This window comes from Chiloscyllium punctatum, chromosome 8, assembly GCF_047496795.1.
Source record: "Chiloscyllium punctatum isolate Juve2018m chromosome 8, sChiPun1.3, whole genome shotgun sequence".
NCBI classification, from domain to species: Eukaryota; Metazoa; Chordata; class Chondrichthyes; order Orectolobiformes; family Hemiscylliidae; genus Chiloscyllium; species Chiloscyllium punctatum.
Window position 1 is genome coordinate 104,293,385 of NC_092746.1, and position 24,191 is coordinate 104,317,575.

Consider the following 24,191-nt stretch of genomic DNA (forward strand, 5'->3'; position numbering starts at 1 on the left):
CCTTGACAAAGCTGTGCTGACCTCAGCCCTATTTTATCATGTACTTCCAAGTACTCGGCAATCTCATCCTTAATAACGGACTCTAAGATCTTACCAATGACTGAGGCCAGGCTCACCAAGGCAGTGACCATAATATTCTAGAGTCAGAAGTCACACAACACCAGGTTATAGTCCAACAGGTTTATTTGAAATCACAAGCTTTCGGAGCACTACTCCTTCATCAGGTGAAATAGCTGAGTAGGTTGTAGAGATATTGATGATGATCTTTCTGGAATCATAGAGGGTCCCAGAGGACAGGGTAAGTGGCTAGTGTAACACCCCTGTTTAAGAAGAGGGTGAGGCAGAACATAGGAAACTATAGGCTGTGTTTTGTGTTTTAAGAAGAGGCTCAATAGGCTGGGACTTTTTCCGGAGGAGACTGAGGGGTGACCTTATAGAGATCCATAAAATCATGAGAGGCATAGATGATAGCTGTTAGATAGAGGCTGAACAGGCTGGAGCTATTTTCTCTGGAGCGTCGGAGGCTGAGGGGTGACCTTATTGAGGTTTACAAAATTATGAGGGGCATGGATAGGGTAAATAGATAAAGTCTTTTCCCTGGGATTAGGGAGTCCAGAACTAGAGGGCATTGGATTAGAGTGAGAGGGGAAAGATATAAAAGAGACCTAAGGGACAACTTTTTCACGCAGAGAGTGGTACGTGTATGGAATTAGCTGCTCGAGGAAGTGGTAGAGGCTGGTACAATTGCAACATTTAAAGGGCATTTAGATGGGTATATAAATAGGAAGGGTTTGGAGGGATATGGGCTGAGTGCTGGCAGGTGGAACGAGATTGGGTTGGGATATCTAGTCGGCATGGACAGGTTGGACCGAAGGGTCTGTTTCCATGCTGTACATCTCTATGACTCTATGATAGGGGAGTCTAAAACTATAGGGCATAGGTTTAAGGAGAGAGATACAAAAGGGTCTGTGAGGTAATTTTTCTCACACAGAGGGTGGTGAGTGTCTGGAATAGGCTGCCAGAGGTAGTGATGGAGGCGAGTACAACTTCGTCATTTAAGAAACATTTGGAGAGGTAGATGGATGAAATAGGTATGGAGGGATATGGACTAAACACAGGCAAATGGAACTAGATTAATTGTGAAAAGTGGATGGCATAGACAGATTGGGCCGAAGGGCCTGTTTCCATGCTGTAACTTCTATGACTCTATGACATACTGATGACTGCTAGGAGGCCTGTACACAATTCCCATCAGGGTCTTTTCCCCTTTGTGCTTTCTCAACTCTACCAAATAGATTCTATGCCTTCTGACTCTGTATCACTTCTTGCTATCAATGTAATTTCATTTTTTTCACTGACAAGCCATCCCCACCCCCTCTGCCCATCTGCCTGTCCTTTCAATAGGATGCATATCCTTGGATAGTGCCCAGTTCTGACCGATCAAAACAATCAGGTCAAAAGCCTTCTTCACCACCCTGTCGATCTGTGACTCCACTTTCAAGGAGCTATGAACCTGCACCCTTAGGTATGTCTGTTCGACAACCCTCCCCAGGGTCCAACCATTAGCTGATCGAGTCCTGTCCTGGTTTGCTTTTCGAAAAGACAATTCCTTGCATTTATCTAAATTAACTCCATCTGCCATTCCTCTAGCCCTGATCCCCTTGCAGCCACATCCCTGTGATATCCAGGAAGGAGCTTATGAAGGGCTTATGCCCGAAATGTCGATCCTCCTGCTGCTCGGATGCTGCCTAACCTGCTGGGCTTTTCCAGCACCACACTCTGGACTCTGTGATATCCACAACATTGTACCTGCCAATTTCAATCTGCGCTACAACATCATTGTCCTTGTTTTATATACTGTGTGCATTTAAGTACAATAGCCTCAGCCTTTCTCATGCCTGTCCATTTATTTGCTGTGCCTGAAGTTAGACTCTTCACTTTTTCCCTACTCTCTGCCCTATGACTTGTTCTGGAAACGCTGGTAACCTTTGTTGAGCCCTCCTGCCACTTTAACTTTTTCCGTACTTTTTCACGCACCTGAACACACACACACAACCCCTCCCCACTGTACAATTTGCCAAGGCTCTGGTCTCAACATGATTCAGGTAGAGTCCATCCCATAAGAACAGCTTCCTTCTTCCCATAGTCCTAGTGTGAAGGAAGAGGCCTCTGGGCAGATTACTAAAAGTTGTTACGGTGGATACTGCATGTGAGGAGAGGAAAGGGGAGCAGAGAATGGGCCCAGAGGTATGATTATAGAGGGTAATACTAAGACAATTTTAAAAAGCAAGAGGCAGAAGTGCTCAAGGAAAAGAAACCAACTCCATTCAAAGGGTGGTGGTGGAAGGTTGCTTTTCAGACTGGAGGCCTGTGACCAGCAGCGTACCAGAGGGATCCACTGCATTTTGGCATTTATATAAATGCTTTGGATGTGAATATAGGAAGAATAGTTAGTAAGTTTGCAGCTGACACCAAAATTGGTGGTATAATGGACAGTGAAGAGGGTAACAGAGTAGAATGGGACTGTGATCAGATGGTTCGATAGGCTGAGGAGTGGCAGGTGGAGTTTAATTTAAATAAATATGAGATGCTGCATTTTGGAAAGGCAAATCAGTACAGGACTGAAACACTTAATGGGAGGATCCTGCGTAGTGTTGCTGAACAAAGAAACCTTGGCGGAGCAGGTTCCTAGTTCCTTGAAGGTGGAGTTGCAGGTAGACAAGGTAGTGAACAGAACGTTTGGTACACTGGCCTTTATTGGTCAGAGTATTGAGTACAGGAGTGGGGAAGTCATGTTGCAGCTGTACATGACATTGTTTAGGCCACTTTTGGGATACTGTGCTCACTAATGGTTTCCCTGCTATAGGAATGATGTTGAGGTCAAAAAGTGTACAGCTGGAAAAGCACAGCTGGTCAGACAGCATCCGAGGAGTAGGAAAGATTTTAACTTGAAAGGGTGCAGAAAAGATTTACAAGGATGCTGTTGGGGTTGGAGGTTTAGAGCTTTCGGGAGAGGCTGAAAAAGCTGGGGCTATTTTCCCTGGAGTGTCAGAGGCTGAGGGGTGACCTTATAGAGATTTAATAGATCATGATAGGCATGGATAGGGTGAACAGCCAAGGTCTTTTTCCCCAGGTAGGGGATTCCAAAATTAGAGGGCATAGGTTTACGGTGAGAGGAAAGAATAAAAAAAAGAGGAGACCTTTTCACAGAGGGTGGTGTGTGTATGGAATGAGCTGCCAGAGAAAGTGGTTGAGGCTAGTACAATTACACCATTTAAAAGGCATTTGGATGGGTACATGAATAGGAAGGGTTTAGAAGGATATGGACCGAATACTGGCAAATAGGACTAGATTATTTTAGGATATCTGGTTGGCATGGACGAGTTGGACCAAAGAATCTGTTTCTGTGCTGTGTAACACTATAACTATGACTATGACTCCATACATGCATTCTCATGACTGAACAAGAAACTGTCAGTGGAAAAAGCTGAGAGAGGGCAAGGAGAAGAGAGTGGGAACTCATTTCAGGGTGTTGAGAGGAGGAAATCACGACAGTCAAGTGGCTTGGGACAATGAGCGACCAGACAGCAAAGATAGACACTGTCACTATAGGCTTGAATCTGAATTATTTCAGGGAGATTTCAAATGACGTGTTCTGTGAAGACACAAAAGCACAGTATTCATTTAGCTTCCCTACTGTTTCTGTATTCCTATTATAAACTGAGTATAGACATAGGGTGGCCTCGCTAAAACTGTACAAGAAACTAGACAGACCTCGAAGAATGTTGGAAACAGTTTTGGGCCCATTAGGTTCAACGCTATCCATGTATGGTTCACAAAGTTGATCCCAAGTATGAAGAAACCATCTTATGAGGAAAAGTTGAGTAGTTTGAGTGCAGTAGTCCTGTATTCATTGGAGCTTAAAAGAATGGAAGGCCATCTTATTGAAATTCCTTAAGGGAGTTGACAGGATTCATGCTCAGAGGTTGTTTGCCCTTGCAATAGAGTCTAGTCTAGGACCAGAGGGCATTATCTCTGAGTAAGGAGTCACCCATTTAAGACAGTGATGGAGAGGAATTTGTTCTTTCAGAGGTTAGTGAATGTGTGGAATTCTTTATTGCAGAGAGCTGGTGAGCCTGGATCATAACATACTTGGAGGCTGAGAAAGATTTTTAATCAGTAAGGGAATCAAAGGTTATGGGGATAAGACAGCAAAACGAAGTTGAGGATTATCAAGCATGATCTCATTGAATGGTGTAGCAGACTCAACGGGCCGAATGGCTTACTTTCTGCTCTTAAATCTTATGATTTTAAGGTCTACTCTCCTATCTCTGCATGTAAAGGACCCCCATTTGTTTTTTACTGTCCATCTCAAGTTAATCTTACTCTAACACAAAAACATTGGAGATGCTGTTGCTGTCCTCTTCAGTCGGCATGGAGAGCTGGTCTGGGCTTTAGCACCTACAGGGTTATACAGTGGAGTGACAAGAATGGGTGGAATCATTGGTCACTAGGTCCACCTTACACAAGTGAGAGGTGGGCCTGACATACGATGGTCAATACTCCCACCCTGATTCAGACAGAAGTCTTTTTAAAGATGCAGATCGAGGTTTTTGTGGTGATGGGTGACACAACCTGCGATTTTGAAACACAAGTGATCTTGTTATGTACCATGCTTGCAAATACAAAAGGCGCATGTCTGAAGGCAGTGAAACTATCAAATAAAATGTGTTCAATGTATCTTCAGGAATAACAGGTAAGGTATCTTTGTATTCTCAGGAGTGCATGCAGCTCATCCAGACATTTCTGTTTAATTTACAGCTAAACTTTCTCCTGTTTATTAGTATTGTACGAATACTGATGCAGAAACTAAAATCACCAGATATTCAGGGCAACAACGACTCACAGTACAAGTAAGCAATTTATTTATTGTCTCAAACTATGAGCATAAGCGAAAATATTGGGTCTTGCTCACATTGCGCACAGACTCAAATACAAAACATTTGTGTGTAATCGGTCCCAATTCAGAAGTTTTGGGAAGGTATATTAAATCTCAAATAGCAAAATCCACCAAATAATGAGGCATATATTCACTTTATCAATAATTATTCATCAAAATCAGTTTTTAAGATTATTGTGAATGAAAAATATATTGGATTATTGTACCATTCTGGCATTTAACTAATTTGTCTCTTGACGTGCCTCATTCATTCCATTGTAGAGGTTGACAGGATTGTTGAAGTCTCTTTGTGCTTTTACTTGCACTGTTGTCCCTTATTCTCACTAAGGCAGCTTTATCCTTTTTTTAACCTGGATTAGATTACCTACAGAATGGAAACAGGCCCTTCAGCCCAACAGGTCCACACTGCCCCTCCGAAGATTAACCCACCCAGACCCATTCCTCGACTGTACATTTTTCCCTGACTAATGCATCTAACACAATGGGCAATTTAGCATGGCCAATTCACCTAACCTGCACATCTTTGTACTGTGGGAGAAAATAACAGAACACCTAATCCTTAGTGAGATGGGAAAGGGACTCTCAATCCCTTCATCCAGCAGAAAGCAGGCAATTTCAGGAGAGTTCAAGTCTAAGCACTCCATTCACCCTCCTTTCCCCTCCCCTGACCAGCATAACAGATATATGGAAACACAGAAAATAAGAGCAGAAGGAGGCCATTCGGTCCTTCGAGCCTACTCCTCCATTCACCACAGTCATGGCTGATCATCCAACTCAATAGACTAATCGTGCTTTCTCTCTATAACCTTTGATCCCATTCACCCCTAGTGCTATATCTAGCCACTTCATGAATACATTCAATATTTTGGCATCAACTACTTCCTGTGGTAATCAATTCCCCAAGCTCACCACTGTTTGGGTGAAGAAATGTCTCCTCATCTCTGTCCTAAATGGTCCATCCCGAATCCTCAGATTGTGACCCCTGGTTCTGGATGCAATCCCCATCAGGAACATCTTCTCTGCATCTATCTGTCTAGTCCTGTTAAAATTTTATGAGTCTCTATGAGATTCCCCCTCACTGAACCCCTGCGAAAGCAATCCTAACATAGTCAATCTTTCCTCATACGTTAGTCCCGCCATCCCCAGAATCAGCCTGGTAAACCTTCGCTACACTCCCTCGAGAGCAAGAGCACCAATCTTTAGAAAAGGAGACCAAAACTGCACAGAATAATGCTGGTGTCTGCTTGATACCATTATAGGTATAATGATTGTACAATAGAAAGACAGAGGATATTACCCATTATTCTTTCTGATCTAATCATAAACATTAATGATCTTTTTAATGTAGAGATCAGTCTGGAAGCTTCTGATTAGGAACCCCTCAGTAAAATAACATGATTGAGGGGATAGGTTAGGCAAGAAGTCTCCACTAGACTCCACAGAATAGCTTTAACCATGACACCATTGGATCTTAGCCCCTCTCTCTTCCTGAACCCCTTCCTGAGCCATCTCCTCCCTTCCGTACCTACCGTACATTGGCAGGATGGTGAGCAAGCTGCCTACTGCTGAACCCAGGGAACTGCCTGTTCAAGACAGGCTCCTCACCTCCAACATTTGAATGAAACCCATTGATTAAAATGAACTAGTCCTCCCACAGCCTCTGGCATGGTTATACCCCTTGCAAGTTAATAGTCCTGCTGTAGTGTTTGATTATAAACACGGTGGGTATTGTTTGGTCCAACTGGTATACAATTCGAATTGACCTTTCCTGTGCACGCTGTAATGAGACATTTGTGCAATGGAGCTGCTGGATTTATATGTCACACTGATTGTTCCTGTTCTTTCTAATTAACCAGGAGACTCGCCAAGTCCACATTGTTCCTCATCCCATTGCTTGGAATACATTACATCGTGTTTGCTATTTTCCAGGACAATGTTTTCAATAAATTTCAGGTTGCGTTTGAATTATGTTTCGGATCTTTTCAGGTAAAAAAAAATTCCTACCTCTCCCAATTTCTTACACCAAATGATTTTATGATGAATTCACATATTGTTTTGTTCCTTGTGCAGGGGCTTATTGTTTCAGTCCTGTACTGCTTTTTAAATAGTGAGGTAAGTTAACTTCTGATTTTGTCAAAGTTGTCAGTTCACCACTTTACTTGTATTGAGTTACTTTAATCAACCCATTGCAGACATGCAGTGATACACATTCAAGGCAGGTGAGACTTGAACCTGGACCTTCCTGCCCAGAGGTAAAGACACAACTGCTGTATCATAAGCAGCATGGTGGTTCAGTGGCTAGCACTGCTGCCAAGGACTTGGGTTTGATTCCAGCCTCAGGCAACTGTCTGTGTGGAGTTTGCACGTTCTCCCTGTGTCTGTGTGTGTTTCCTCAAAGTCCAGAGATGTGCAGGTTGGTTGGATTGGCCATGCTGAATTGCCCCTAGTGTCCAGGGGATGTGGAGGCTCGATGGATTAGCCATGGGAAATGCAAGTCTGGGTGGTATGCTCTTCAGAGTGTCAGTGTGGACTCAATGGGCTGAATGGTCTGCTTCCACACTGGAGGGTTTCTGTGATAGGAACCTTGTGAACTTGTTTGCAATGAATCAAGATAACTACTGCCAGCAGCTCAAAGGGCAATTACGTTTTTAAGTATATCATCTTCTTAAGTATACATTAAAATGGTAGCTATGTCAAGTCATTACTTTTTCTTATTAAATCAGTAAGATTGATGGTCTCTGACTTTCTATTGTGCAATGATTGTTGTTCATACACAACATCAGGAAAATGTCAGGAATAAGACAAATCATTAGAAATGAGTGGGAGAATTCAAATGTGTCTCTTACATATTTATGTGGCTTGATATTAGAACCAAACTGTATGAAATTAAATGTATTAAAAATCATTGACATTCTTCATTCTTAAAATATAGGTTCAAGTTGAACTGAAAAAGAAATGGCGGAGCCTGGTTTCAGGTTGTCACTTGAAGCCTGATTACAATAAGCACAGAACATCATTTTCAGGGAATGGCTATTCTCGCCGCTGTACACGATCTCAGTCCTTCTTGCAGACGGAAACATCTCTGGTCTAAATGTGGTTCCAAGATCAGTAGTTTTCTCCTTAACAAAAATCCAGCAGAATCAAGTGACCTCCGTACATTCCGTGATCGAGATCTGGGAGAAGCTGATGGAAATGTCGGGCACAGATAGTTCCTTTCCAAACTCGAGCATTTGCGTTTTGAGATGTGTACGCTTAAAACTTTCAACAGTAAGAACAGGCCAACACCATTTAAAGAGTTTCTTGAATTTTTAAAATCTATAATATCTCCTTCTGCACCAATTAAGTAACAGCTTGAACATTCATTTACCAAACTTTCTGAAGTCAACATTTTCACCTAGTTCACATTCAACTCTTTGCAATACGGATAAGCCATATCATCAATCCCTGGAATGCATTGAGTTCCTGATATCTGAGGTCCTTGAAGATATTTGGGCATTCGTACACTTTCACAGAAATCTGTCAGCAGTATTTATTGAAATTCTATCATATCACAACTTGGACTGTGTCATCACAAGAGATAGATTTGTGAGGTTATTTTGTATATTGTTTAAACATTCCAGGATTTTAAGTTGTATGACTCGTGTTCTAATCGTTTCATAACTTGTATTTCATTAGATGGGAGATGATGGCATAATTGTAATGGTTCCGAGGCAGAGGCTAATTTTGTGGGGAGAATCAGTTCCGATCCCACAGCTAATGGATTTTAAATTCAATGAATGAAATCTGGAATTGAAAGCTAAACTCAATAATGGTGACCATGATAACTATCACTCATTGTCAAAAAGACTCATCAGGTTTCCTAATGTCCTATAGATCAGAAATCTGCTGTCCTTGCCCTGTCTGCCTGACATGTGAGTCCAGATCGGCAGCAGTGTGATCAACTCTGAACTGCGCTCTAAAATGGCACAGCAACCCATTTACCTCAAGGAAGGGCAATATATGGCCTTGTGAGAGATGCCTATCACCCAGGAAAGATTAAAGAAGGCGATTTTGTGCCACAAAGTGTACTTTGAGCGATTACTCTGGGGCTGTGTTGTGAATAAGTATGTGACAATTAGAAACTAACACCACTGCTCTGTGGGACCGTGGTACTCAAGAAACAATTGAGGCCTGGATATTACTGAGACCTAGCTGGAATAATTGGTGGGTTTGAATGATGTTTTTCTCTCTGCTTTTTCCTTAGAATTATGGAATGGTACAACAAAGCAGGAGAACTTTAAACCATCTTAGAAAATTCATCCCTTATTGGAAAACTCTCCAATTTAAGAACGTATCCATTTTTTTGGAAAGACTATTTTTAAAATTATTTCCACCAGCCTTTTAGGTTGTGCATTCCAGATCATCATAACTCAGTTTGAATAAAATTCTCTTCATTTCACTTTCTCTTCATTACCAATTCATTTAGGCACTTCTGCTATTGAAAACTATTCCCTCTGTTCACTTTATCAAAGATATTAAAGCTCCTTAGTGTTCTCCAACAAGAACTTCACAGCTCCTGGAATACATAGGGGAAAAAATTAGGCCATTCAACCCATTGAGTCTGTTCTGAGGTGAAGTGCCTCAATGTGACTGATGTCTCACACCCTTGGTACCAGTTCAATAACTCCCTCTGCATCCTCTCTTGACATTAGCATAAGTCAAATTAGTTTAAATAGATCAAAGGCTCCATGCAACAATCCCTAGCTTCACAACTGCATTCAAATAATATCAACTATAAGTTGAATAAAATATAATGAATGGACATCAGAACCAAAACCCTTAACAAAAAACTATGAATTGGTGATGTAAAGAATTAGTAGTAACTACCATCTGCTAAATATTTCAAAATAGCTAATTCCTCCATTTGGTCAGCATCGAACATGCAATTGCATTTCTATTTGCACTGCAGATAGTGCAGAATTGGATAATGCAGAAAAAAAACCTGGATTTCAATAAAATTAAGTGGTTTCAGCATCAGTGAAAGAGTTAATGCAGTGAAATGGTCATCTGGAAACCTCAATTTGGTTCAGATGTTTCAATGAATGATTATAATAACACAAGCAGCAACAAGGGGAGAACGTTTGCATTCTCCAGTCAACAGCTGCAGTGCCCTGAAATACCCTGGAAGGCCATCTGTTCCCCTCCCCACCCCCACCCCCACTCACACCTTATCTCATGGCCCAGGAGGTGACTGTATACACCGTGTTAATAATCACTCAGGCTTTCAGGAGAGGTCTGCACTCAGACCACACCTCCTCACTCTGTGGTCAATCCAAATAAACTATCCCCATACATGAGAGAGACAATTGGTGATGACCTGATCCTCCAGTCAAAATGGTGCGTGTTTCTCTCTCTGAAATGTTACGCCAATCCAAGAACAGTCATTTTAAAAAAATATATTCATTTACGAGATGTAGGTGTTGCTGTCTAAGCTAGAATTCATTGTTCATCCTGAATTGCCCAGAGTGGAGAGAAGATTGCTGACAGAATGATACAGGCCAGAACAGGTGAGGTAGGCAGTTCCCTTCCCTAAAGGAGCATAATAGAGTCATAGAGATGTACAGCCAGGAAACAGACACTTCGGTCCAACCCGTCCTTGCCGACCAGATATCCCAACCCAATCTAGTCCCACCTGCCAGCACCCAGCCCATATCCCTCCAAACCCTTCCTATTTATACACCCATCCAAATGCCTCTTAAATGTTGCAATTGTACCAGCCTCCACCACTTCCTCTGGCAGCTCATTCCATACACGTATCACCCTCTGTGTGAAAAAGTTGCCCCTCAGGTCTCTTTTATATTTTTCCCCTCTCATCCTAAACCTATGCCCTCTATTTCTGGACTCCCCAACTCCAGGGAAAAGAGTTTGTCTATTTGTCCTATCCATGCCCCTCATAATTTTGTAAACCTCTATAAGGTCACCCCTCAGCCTCCAACGCTCCAGGGAAAACAGCCCCAGCCTGTTCAGCCTCTCCCTGTAACTCAGATCTTCCAACCCTGGCAACATCCTTGTAAATCTTTTCTGAGCCCTTTCAAGTTCCGTCCTGCCCCGCCCCCCCCCCCCCACCCCCCCGACGTTTGATGATAATTTTGTGGTTATCACAGATTAGAATCCTTATAGTGGGGACACAGGCCATTCGGCCCATTGAATCCAAATTGACCCTCCAAAGAACATCCCAGCCAGACCCACCCCCTTATCCTATCCATGTAACCCCACATTTCCCATAGTTAATCTACCTAGCCTGCACATCCCTGGCTGCTATGGGCAATTTGACATGGCCAATTCACCTAACCTGCACATCTTTGGATTGTGGGAAAAGCCAGAACATCCGGAGGAAATCCACGCAGGCACCTGGAAAATGTGCAAACTTCACACAGATGGTAACCTGAGAGTGGAATCGAACTTGGGTCCCTGGCACTGTGAGGCACCAATGCTAACCACTGAGCTACTGTGTCACCATCATTATATTTCTATTTCCAGGTTTTTTTTCAAATTGCACCGTCTGCCATGGTGGACCTCTATATTAATAGCCTGGCAACAATATTGTTAGGCCATCACCTCCCCAATGTTGTCATTGCACCAGAACTCTAAGTGTTAACTGTTTCTCTGTCTACAGATGCTGCTAGACTTCTTACATTTCTGCACAGTCCCTCTGTCTTCATTACAGGCTGAAACTCTCCTGTATTTGCTGCTGACTGGCTCATTAGTGTTTCCAGTATCCACACTAGGGAACAATTTAAACTTCTAAGAGTGATTTAACAATCTCTAAGCTATTTACACAACAACAATGTTAGCAACAAGCAAGTTAAAGATTTTTTTCCCAGCCATGAAGTAAATTGGTTAAAAGAAATCAAGAATAAAAATTGTTTATTGGGATTCAAAGTTTCAGACCCCTAATAATGATGTTAATTAAATCGTTAATGTTTCGATGGTTTGAGCCTTTTTATTCAGCAGCTAGGTTGTTTTATTAATTTTAGTGACTAAAACAAAGTAAATGAGATAAGGAAAAAGCATATGAATATGATGATGATTCAAACTTGACATGAAAATATTTCACCAACAGAAAAAAATTGTGTGATTGATGTCATAGTAGTCTTTTTTGATACTGTCAAAAAAATTATTGACTCTTACTTATTGACACCACTTAGAGAAAGACTCTCCCCACCCCATAAATCTTTTAGAAATACTTCAGCCATCTTGGGAAAAAACAAAATCTTCATTCATCTGTATGAAGACGCCATATTGGTAAAGGAAACCCGAACATTGAAAACAGCATTTAAAATAGCAGGAATATTAACAGCTTTCAGTTTTAGTACGATCTTTACAACAAAGATTCAACAACTACTTCAATAAACTAGGAATGCAGCAAGTTGACAAAATGAGTGTAGTACGAGGAGATCAGAAACTTAACAATGGTCATCCAAATACAGAAAGCAATTTCAAACGCATTTCAACAATTGGCAATGCAAAAAACAAAATCGCCTGTACCAAATCTTTCCATCAGAGAAATACAAGATATTTGGTAGATCAGCAAATTGGCAAATATGGAAGGCCCAATTCCCAAAATTTCAAGCAGCTTCAGGATTGGACGCCAAATCAACAGCAGAGCAGGCCAATACACTTCTCAACAATATGGGGAGAACTTCAGATCAGGTATTCCATAGACACAGATTGATGAAAAACAAGCTACAAGTGACAATCTTCTAACAGCTTTTAATCAATATTTCACCTCAAGAACAAATATAACACTGGTGAGAACAAGCTTCAGCAGCAGATAGAAGCTCACAGACAATGTAGATAACTTTATTAATTACCCCTGTGTACTATCTGAACTATGCATTTATGAAAACTTACAGCAAGAGCTCATTTTTGATATTATCATTGTTGGTGTCTCAGATTAATCGATCACTGAACCTCTTCACGTAAAAGCTGATCTAGCTCTAGAATCAGCAGATTGAATAATACTGACTACAGAGCTAAGGAAATTGTTCAAGAAGCATTACATAGCGAAAGTTCCATTAATGAAAAACCTTCTACAGAGAATGTTGGCTACTTAAAGGAGTAATCAGAGAGAACAGCCTTCTCATCTGAAAAAATAAACCACATGTGACAACATCACCACAAAACATAAAGCAATCTAATGCTTCATTGTCTTATTACTGACATGGTTCCAAACACCCACATCAGCAAAAACAAAATGTTCCATCCTTAAACCAACGTCTTCATTGTAGGAAATGGTGTGCAACAATCTAAAGAACACACCAAGCATCAAGATAAAACATTCCCAAGCCAACATATATGTTCATGCCTTGGAAGAGAACTTTGAAGAACAATCAGCACTGCAGTGGAACAAGTTTCTTTATGTGGCTACCTAAGGATGAACAATATTGCTCTCTTTCTCAGAATTAATACTATCACCTCATCCAAATGCTACTGATGGAGAAGGAACAACCAAATTTCCATGTACATTCCTGCATCAATACAAAACCCTTCAGCAAACTCTGCTGATCTAACAGAGGCCAGCAGGGAAAACTGAAAACTCACCAACCTTACCTCCAGGGTTTCTATCCCTTGTTCCAGACTTTCCTGACCCACCTATCAGTGAGATGAATCAAGTGAAGGACTCGGGGAGGGGTGGGGGATAAAGAAAAACAAATGTACAGTAAAATGTTGTAAAATGTAATCATCTAGGTAATTCATTTAAGGATGTATATAAGTGTTAATGAGTGTTAATGACAGGGAAGGAAAACTTGTGGAGGAGTGATGTTTAAGAGCTTTAGGACCTCCAAGCAAGCTTGTGATGATGTCAAGGAGTTGCTCCTCACTGGGCAGAAATAACACAGTATGGGCAGAGTTAAGAAAAGAACAAGAAGACATTCACAGAGAACTCTGTGGAGCAGAGGGCTTAGCATTAGGTAGTAGAGTTTGTGGAATAGTCTTTCAACAATGTAACAGTGAGCTTAGAGTCTGCTATAGTGTGAATATATAATAAACAGTGTTATAAAGCAGGCCAAGCCAGAAGACAGTTCTTGATCTTGTCCTTTCCTCACCCAGTCTGTCTTTGGATGTGGGCGTGAAACCACACAGCACGAGTGAGGCAAGTCTATCTGCATTCACCCCAAATATTGGCAGTTAAAGGCATCCTTCCTACCCCAGCCTGGCAGGAGGAGTTCAGGGCTGCTTGGCATGAAGCAGGGGACTCGAATAGAGGGGTACTGGAAAAGCACAGCAGTTCAGGCAGCATCCGAAGAGCAGGAAAATCAACGCTTCAGGCAAAAGCCCTTCATCAGGAATAGAGGCAGAGTGCCTGCAGGGTGGAGAGATAAATGAGAGGGGGGTGGGGATGGGGAGAAAGTAGCATAGAGTACAAAATGTGAATGGAGGTGGGGATGGAAGTGATAGGTCAGAGAGGAGGGTGGAGTGGATAGGTGGAAAGGAAGATAGGCAGGTAGGTCAGGTCATGGGGACAGTACTGAGTTGGAAGGTTGGAACTGGCGTAAGGTGCGGGGAGGGGAAATGAGGAAACTGGTGAAGTTCTCATTGATGCCCTGGGGTTGAAGTGTACCAAGGTGGAAGATGAGGCATTCTTCCTTCAGGCGTCAAGTGGTGAGGGAGCGGCGGTGGAGGGGGCCCAGGACACCTCCCTCAATGGCTCTCTTTCTACACCCCAACAGGGTCTGCTCCATGGGTGCTCCCTCCACCTCCAGCCTCTCTGTGAGGACCTCACCCACCCTTCCCATCCCCTCAGGCCTCCCGTCCACTGTGCAAGAGCCATTGTATTTGGTTTGTCCTGGACTCCAGAATGTAGAACCTGGGACACATTGTACATAGAACATAGAACATAGAACAATACAGCGCAGTACAGGCCCTTCGGCCCTCGATGTTGCGCCGATCAAAGCCCACCTAACCTACACTAACCCACTATCCTCCATATACCTATCCAATGCCCGCTTAAATACCCATAAAGAGGGAGAGTCCACTACTGCTACTGGCAGGGCATTCCATGATCTTACGACTCGCTGAGTGAAGAACCTACCCCTAACATCAGTCCTATATCTACCCCCCCTTAATTTAAAGCTATGCCCCCTTGTAATAGCTGACTCCATACGTGGAAAAAGGTTCTCACTGTCAACCCTATCTAACCCCCTAATCATCTTGTACACATTGTAGTCCCAGTACTGGTCAGTGCTGCTGAGAATAAGGTAGCCATAATCCCAGAGGGCCAAAGAGTTGCTTTCTCAACAGAGAGAGAGAGATGACTGATAGTGGTTTAACGTGAGGGTTGCGTTTCCTCAGGTGAGGGGCGAGGTTGAGAAGGAAAGCCTTTCATGGTAATGGGAGCCAGTTAGCTTGGATGGCTGGTTTGCAATACAGACCGACACCAAGAGTACAGGCTTAATTCCTGTCCCCATGCTGCTGAGTGTATAGAGTTGCTGGCCTTTATTAAAATATCCCACAATGCTCCACAAAGGCTGTTGACACCAAACCACAAAAGGAGATATTAGATCAGTCCACCAAAGGTCTGGTCAAGGAATTGTTATTAAGGAGTGTTTTAAAGCAAGACATTGAGGTTGAAAACTAGCGTGGTACAGAGAAGGAATTGCAGAGCTTGGGGCTCAGATTGCTGAAGACAGAGCCACTCATGGTGAAGTGATTAAAACTGGGGGAGGTACAAGAGTCAAAATTAGAAGTAAGCACATTTCTTGTGGGGCCAGGAGGTGTCACAGAGAAACCGAATGCAGAGGTCATGAAGAGGTTGGGGGAAGTTTTAAAATCGAGATGTTGCTCGACAAGGATATAGTTAACAGGGTGAGTGGATGAATAGGACTTGATGTGAGTTAGAGTACACAGTTCGGCCTGGTTTGAATCACTGAAATTGAACTGCCACTTCACCTTAAAAAATGTGTTGTAGGTGAATGGAATGGGAAGGTGATACTGGACTTCAGTGTGTCATAGCTTCCAAACAGTTTATTCAAGCTTAATAACCATGAATACTCAGCTAGAAATATTATACATGATTTGGAGATGCCGGTGTTGGACTGGGGTGTACAAAGTTAAAAATCACACAACACCAGGTTATAGTCCAGAAATATTATAGGTAGCCTTGTGATCATTATAAACCAAACCCATGCAATCAATAATTATGACCCCACAAGGGAACACAATTGCTCATTGTTACAGATGATTATCATGAATATTTTAAACAACCTGCCATGCAGTAACTTTCAGGTGAGAGAATTAAGTTAAAGATGCTAAGTTGTATTAATTGCAGCAACCAAAAGGTATAGATCAATTTCATAGTCAGCAATGATGTATTTCCTGTAATATCTACCACTGCTTTTTATGAACAGCGAAACAATAACAGCTCCAAAGATTTTATAAAATTGGCATTAGTTCAGAGTCAGTAAAGGATGTTATAAGACACTCAACCCAAAACGTTAACTCCGATTTCTCTTCTCAGATGCTGCCAGACTTGCTGAGCTTTTCCAGCAATTTCTGTTTTTGTTTCTGATTTAGACCATCTGCATTTCTTTCAGTTTTTATTAAGAATTTTATAAGGATCTTTGCTAAGTTCTAGCTGTGACTGTTCATTAACTTCACATTGTAACAAATTGGATGTTTTTTTTACATGGATTTGGAAACATGCAGTCTCAAAACCCGGAATCAAACAAACCTAACACAAATTGGGTTTTGTTGTTTGATTACGATGGCTGTGATTAATGTGGATCATTATCTAATGACAACAATGTGCCAGGCTAAAGGGAAAAGGCCAGGCAGTGGCACAAGATACATTGTTCATATTGAGGGTCAGCATGAATATTGACAGGCTGAACAGCCTCTTTATGAGCTGTAACTATTTTATAATGTCAACAGGGGACAAACATGACACAGCTCACAGGCCCTGTTTTGTGGTGAGCCACAGCAGATGCTGTTTGGTGAAGGTGCCAGGGTGTACTGCAGCACCATTGCAGGGAGACTCAACAAGCTGATCATGATATCATGATGCGAATGGTACCACTTTGAAACTGAGAGAGGATGTTAACATCACACGGCCCGCCACACACTCAAAAAGATCAGACCGCTCCTTTTCCCGCCCAACTTTCTCAAGCAATCAACTGTTAATAGTTTCCTTCTGGTTTCCTTCTGGCTACATCTTTGCTTATGCAATGAAGTGCATTCTGTTGTTGAAAAGATCAACAGCGGGTAGCGTGGTGTTCAAAGAGTGTTTGATCATTTTACTCATTGATCATTGATCTCCTGTAAGGGCCATTCTCCCAGATTTTCTGTCTCTGTCACCTCTGTTCCAACAATGTCACCTTCCTCAGGGAAGCCTCAAAAATGTCCATCAACTGAGGATTCCCTAACACTGTAGCCGACAAGATCTTCAGCTGTGTTTGACCAACCTTCCACAATTTGGCCCTTAACACTTCCCAACCGTCCCACAACAAGGATAGGGTTTCCCTGGCCCTCACCAACCTCCACATGCAAAGGTGTGTAAGCCAACACTTCTGTCACACTGCATCAGGAGGTGGAGAAATCAACATTTCAGGCAGAACTGGGGGTGAATAAGTAATAGTGAGGGCTAAGACTAGGAGAAAATGGGTCAGTTATCCTGAATACAGGCAATGCAATGTGATAATGGGCTTAAGGAGGATGTGAGAATGGGTAACTGTACTAAAAGCAACCCATGTCCGAACAGGGCAGGGTGTGGAGGTGGGTAAAAAACATGGAAGATTGGAGTCAGGCTCTAAAGTTATTGAACTCAATGTTGCATCCCCGAGGCTGCAGGGTTTCCTGTTGGAAAATGCGATGTTGCTCTTCCAGCTTGCACTGACCCTTGCTGGAACATTACAGCAGGCCTTAGACAGGAATATTGGTCTGGGGTGGCGACTGGGGGTGAGTGTAGGGGGAGCTGCAGGTAAAGGGGGTGGAGGGGGCAGGGTGGTGAAGTGGGGATAGGTGGAGACAGATAGAGGGTACAACCTGGTTACACCTGAAACGTCGACTTCTCCACCTCCTGATGCTGCCTGGAATTGCTGTGTTCTTCCAGCGTCCTGTTGGTCTATTTTGGATTCCAACATCTGCAGTTTTTTTTGTCTCTAATCAAGTTTATTCCATTGTGAAATCTCTTCAAAGGATGCCCATTTTGAAGAAGTTCTCTGCTAACCAGGTTGCGCCCTCTACCTGTCTTCACCTATCCCCACTTCACCTCCCTGTCCCCCCACACCCCTTTTATCTGCAGCTCCCCTTACACCCACCCCCATTCCTGAAAAAGTGAACATCAACTTCTCCATCTCCTGATGCTGCCCGAGCTTGCTGTGTTCTTCCAGCCTCCTGCCTGACTATTTTGGATTCCAGCATCTGCGTTTTTTTTGGCTCTAACACTTCTATTACCTCCAATGGGATGCCACTACCAGACGCATATTGCCCTCCCCTCCTTCATCAGCATTCCACAGGGACCATTCCCTCGGAGATATTCTGGTTTACTCCTCCTCCATTTTGTATCTTCCCCCCCCCCTCCCCCACGCATTCGCAGAAGCTATAAGACCTGCCCATTTATCTGCTCACTCCTCACTACCCAAGGGTTCAGACACATCTTCCAGGTAAAGCAGCGATTTCCCTTTACTTCATTCAATCTAAGCACAGATCAAACTGTGGTCTTCTCTCTACACTGGGGAAGCAGAATGCATGCTAGACAAAAGCCTTACAGAACACATTCTGTCTGTAAAAATGACCATGAGCTTCCAGTTGCCTGCCACGTCAGTACACCACCATGTTTCCTGACCAATATTCCTGTCTAAGGCCTGCTGTAATGTTCCAGCAAGGGTCAGTGCAAGATGGAAGAGCAACATCGCATTTTCCAACAGGAAACCCTGCAGCTTCGGGGATGCAACATTGAGTTCAATAACTTTAGAGCCTGACTCCAATCTTCCATGTTTTTTACCCACCTCCACACCCTGCCCTGTTCGGACATGGGTTGCTTTTAGTACAGTTACCCATTCTCACATACTCGTTAGGCTCATTATCACATTGCATTGCCTGCATTCAGGATAACTGACCCATTTTCTCCTAGTCTTAGCTCTCACTATTACTTATTCAGTATCTCCCCTGCCCTGGCCTGCTACCCACAATTTCCTTATTCACCTATCCTTTCGTATCTCTCTCTCTCTCTCTCTCTGTACTCCATCTCTACCTATCCGCTCACCACCACCACCCCCATCCCCTGCCCCCACTTGAGCACTTTTTCCTAGCTATTAACCGTTTTGAGAAAGGATCATTGGATCCTAAGCATTAACCCTATTTCTTCCCACAGATGCTGCCAGACCTGCAGCAAATTCTGTTGTTGTTTCAGATCTTCTGCATTGGCAGTTCTTTGTTTGATTTATTTGATAATTTCAAGGTTTCTGATCCCTGATGCAAATGCACAAGGATCCATTCCTCTTGCAATATAGCCTGAATGGAGGAATGAACCGAAGTCACACAGAGCTTCCAGATTAGTTGCTGGAAGATAGAAGAGGAGAGGGACTGAGCAGAAGGTCAGATATGTCCAAGGCTTTCAGGAGCAGCTCTCTATGCTTTAGGAGGAGCACCCTCAGTGCAGGCAAAGAAATAAATGTGAGGAATTTGTGGTTCACTACGAAGTCCACATCCATTATTGGAAGCTAATGTTGGGGAGGTGACAGCCTAGTGGTATTAGTATGACCTCTTAATCCAGAGACCCAGATAATGTTCTGGATACCTAAGTTCAAATCCTGCCATGGCAGATTGTGGAATTTGAGTTACATAAATAAATCTGGAATTAAGAGTCTAATAGTGACTGGCCATGAATCCACTGTTGATTGTCAGTTCACTAATGTCCTTTAGGGAGCTGCCACCTTTACCTGATCTGGCCTACCTGTGACTCCAGATCCACAGCAATGCGGTTGACTCTTAACTGCCCTCTGGCCAATTAAGAACGGGCAATAAATGCTGACTTAGCCAGTGATGCCCTCATCCTGTGAATGAAATTTGTAAATAATAACTAATTTGTTTTGCAGCCACTTGTACCCAATACATATACTTTCAGCAAATCGTACAGGAAGAATTTCTACACATTCTTCTGAAGGCTTATCCTAGTTCCCATGAAATTTTCACAAATACCCTTGGGAAACATCACAAGTGGCTGTTTTTACCATCTTGGTCTTCCACTAATCTTCATCTCAGGTTATAGGCACAGTGCAGGAAACCCTGTACAGATATTCTAGTGCAATGAGATGTAGGTATCACTGAGAAATAAAAACGCAAGTCAGCCATATCCATGGACATTAAAGGGAACATGGAACTTTCAACCCTACATTCAGGAACTCGTTCAGCTTTGACCCGGCCTTGAATAGGAGTATGATCATAAATCAAATAAGCGCTGCTGGCTAATCTGATCTGTACTGAGAAGTTTTACATATTCATGCACAGATAAGATACAACATTCTATAGACTGCACAACAAATATGTTCTGTTCTGTTCCTTGCTGGCACCTTCAATATTCCAACTTCTAGGCACCAGATTTAGAAAGCACGCCAAGAGCACTTCACTGTCTATATCCCAAAAAGTCCAGGCCCAGGAGATTCTGCCCAGTGATGGGAAAACAGTCAGTATGGTTAAATCTGGACAAGATTGTACTGCCACCATTCATCCATTGCCAGGCAAACATTACATTAACTTGCCTGTGTACTAAACCATCAGTGGGTCACACATTGTGTACCTAAATTTTACTGCACCAAATTATCTCCACGCCAAACCCTCATTGTGTCAGACTACCACTGAATGAAAAATCACTGTTCTAAAGTACAAACATAATTGGACCAAATTGTCTTTGCACCAATCCTTCCATAATGGCATTGTGGGTCTACCTACTGCAGCAGTTCAGGAAGGCAGCTCACCACCATCTTCTCAAGGGCATTTTGGATCAGCAATAAATGCAGGCCCAGCCAACGATACTCACATCCTACAGGTGAATGAAAACAAAAACTATTTTCCCAATGGACATGTTTATTGCATGTATACTGCAGGGGAGGTGGTGGTGTAATGGTAATGTCACTGGAATAGTAATCATGACACCAGGTTACTGCTCAGGATTATGGGCTCAAATCCTTCCATAGCAGGATTCAGTACAAAACCATATTGAATGGAAAGTTAGTCTAATGCCATGGAACATGTGTTAATTGTTGTTAAAAATCCATCTCGTTCACTAATGTTCTTTAGAGAAGGAAATCTGCTATCCTTGGCTGAGCATCTGGTTTGTGATGCAGAGAGACGCCAACAGCATGGGTTCAATTCCTGCACTTGCCAAACTTACCATGGAGGACTATCCTTCTCAATGCCTCCCTTTGTCTGAGGTGTCGTGACACTCAGGTTAAACTATCACCAGCGTGTCTCTCTAAAGACATAACTTTACCTTCCATCTTTACATGTGAATCCAGACCCACAGCAATGTGGTTAACTCTAAACTGCCCACTGCAGCAATTAAGGCTGGTCAATAAATACTGACTTAAAAGCAATGCCCACATTCAATGAACAAATAAGACCAGCAAGTTTCAAAATATCAGTGGCAGATAGAATTTAATGTAGATCAATGCAAGCTGTTACATTTTGGTAAGGCAAACCAGAGCAGGACTTACACAGCCAATGGTAGGGCCCTGGGGGGGGGGGGAGTTGTTGAACAAAGGGACATAGGGGTGCACATTCATAGTTCCTTGAAAGTGGTATTGCAGGTAGACAGGGTGGTGAATAAGGCGCTTGGCATACTTGTCTTCATTGGTCAGTGCATTGAGTTTCGCAATTGGGATGTCATGTTGCAGCTGTACAAGACAGTGGTGAGGCCACTTTTAGAATACTGCATACAACTCTGGTCTCCCTGCTGTAGGAAGAATGTTGCTAAACTAGAAAAGGCACAGAAAAAAATTATAAGGATATGGTCTGGGACTGGCAAGTTTCACTTATAAGGAGAGACCAGATAGGCTGGGACTGTTTTCCCTTGAGTATTGGAGTCTGAGGGATGACCTTGTAGAAGTTTATAAAATCATGAGGCGTATAGATAAGATGAATAGCCAAGATATTTTCTTCAAGGGCAAGGGAGTCAAAAATTAGAAGACATAGGTTTAAGGTGAGATGAGAAAGATTTAAAAGGGACTTGAGGGCCATTTTTTTTCCACACAGAAGGTGGTGCGTGTATGCAATGAGCTGCCAAAGGAAGTGATAGAGGCGGGTAAAATTACAACATTTAGAAGATACTTGGACAAGTACATGAATAAGAAAGGCTTAAAGCATATGAGCCAAACACAGACAAATGGGACCAGTTCAGTTTAGGATACCTGGTTGGCATGGGTGAGTTGGACCCAAGGGTCTGTTTATATGCTATATAACTTTATGACCAACCTTCCCTGTCTAATAGATCACTACAAGCTGTAGCTACATCAGACTGTTTCCGGTTGATATGTTACCACACACAAAATAAATGAATAGTCCTCTTGCAATATTCTTCCAATAATATAAAATGCAGTAAACTTCAACATGTTGTGTTTCCATATCCAAATCATACCATGCTAAATATCATTGTAATAATGCATTATCCATCATTGTGCCTAATATATTGAATGCCAAACCACCATTGTAACGTAATGCTATAATGCAAAATGTCTCTCTGTCAAACTATCAGAGTATGGGTGATAATACCATTCCTCAAACCTATTCCTGGTTTAAAGTGGTGCTGGAAAAGCACAGCAGTTCAGGCAGCATCCGAGGAGCAGCAGAATCGATGTTTCGGGCAAAAGTCCTTTTACCTCAAACCTATTCCTCCAATCTCAAATACCTGGCTGATATTTCAGTTCAACTTCACTTTCCTGTCCCCTACACTCACACTCTTTTAGTTTCCAGCAATCTATTGATCTCTATCTTGCATGTATTCAGTGACTGAACATTCATAGTTGGAGAATTCCAAAGATTCACAATCCTTTGAGTAAACAAATTGCTCCTCTTCTCAGTCCTAAATAGCTGACCACTTATTCTAAGACCTAGACCTCTAGTTCTAGTCTCTGTAGCCAGGAAAAAAAACTTCTCCCATCTAACCTGCCAAAGCTACTCAACCCATGTGCAAATGCTTTATGGCCTTCCCCAAAACATAATTAACATCCATGTCCAACATAAGAACCAAACAATGGTCTATAAGGTGTTTCCTTTGTGTCAGTGTATTTTCTATTTCATTAGAAAAGCATCCCCTGAAGTGGCCAACCCATCTAGGCCATTCCAGTAACATGTCACTAGAGATTGTAATTTGAAATCATGGTACACTTATAATTCGATTTTCTTTCACTCCAGCCAGTTCAACTACTCCTGACGAAAAAAAACTCAGAATGCATCAAAACGTACTGAAAGACCAATGTTTAAGAGAACATTCATGCACAAGAAGACTTTTACTGAACTCAGTGGTGCAATCAAACTGCATAAAAACTGCATTAGATCTGTCTCAAATACAATTCCTTGTACATAATGAGTTGTTCAAATTAAAATAATTTGATGCTGGGATTTCATGGTATTGAGACAGGAAAAGAATCACTGATGGAGGAACTTATGTTGTATTTGTATATTGTACAAAATATTGCGAATATCTGTTTGCTGTCCTTCTGAAGTATAACCATAAACAGAAGAAATATCTTAGTGCAATGTTCTAAGAATAAAATGGAGTGCAGGTGTCATACTTCTAAACAAAACTTTTGTTAGACTATTCGTGGTTTGAAATTATTATTTTTGGAAACAATGTAAAAATGATGGTGTAATGAGTTTGTTTAGAAATGGAAACACTATTTTCATTTGCTGTGCTATCCACTTATGTTTCTGAGCTATGTTTTATTGTCTTCACATTTGTGGCTCCTCGATTGTCAAGTTCATTATAACCTAATAAAATGTTCCATTTAATGTCATTTCTGTCAGTTAGCTATAAGAGTCCTTATTGGAAATGAGTTAGGATGGTTTCAAATTAGTGCTTAGTCAACACAAGTTCACTGCTTCAGATTTGCCACCAATCAACCTGTTCCTTTCTCAGTCATGTTCACCAACATACGGCCCTCTAGGATCTAAATACTCCTCCCATTCTGGCCACTTGTGTATCCCCAGTTTTCATTTCTTCTGCAGTGTGACCAAACATGCAGCTTTATAAATC

General features: G+C 42.2%; 1 protein-coding gene across 3 annotated transcripts in view; it reads left to right on the top strand.

The window, feature by feature from the left end:
• vipr2 (vasoactive intestinal peptide receptor 2) overlaps positions 1–23,952 on the top strand; it is a 148,631-nt gene extending 124,679 nt beyond the window's left edge. The window contains exons 10-13 of one of the 3 annotated variants that reach the window (XM_072576200.1): positions 4,822–4,913; positions 6,817–6,946; positions 7,031–7,072; positions 23,351–23,952. In XM_072576200.1, the coding sequence (XP_072432301.1) occupies positions 4,822–4,913; positions 6,817–6,946; positions 7,031–7,072; positions 23,351–23,404 (318 nt within the window). In that variant the 3' untranslated portion in view covers positions 23,405–23,952. Of the gene's footprint in view, positions 1–4,821; positions 4,914–6,816; positions 6,947–7,030; positions 7,073–7,892; positions 11,069–23,350 lie in introns of those variants that run through there. The other 2 variants (XM_072576199.1, XM_072576198.1) reach the window with 2 other exon arrangements.
• Positions 23,953–24,191: the final 239 nt, after the last annotated feature.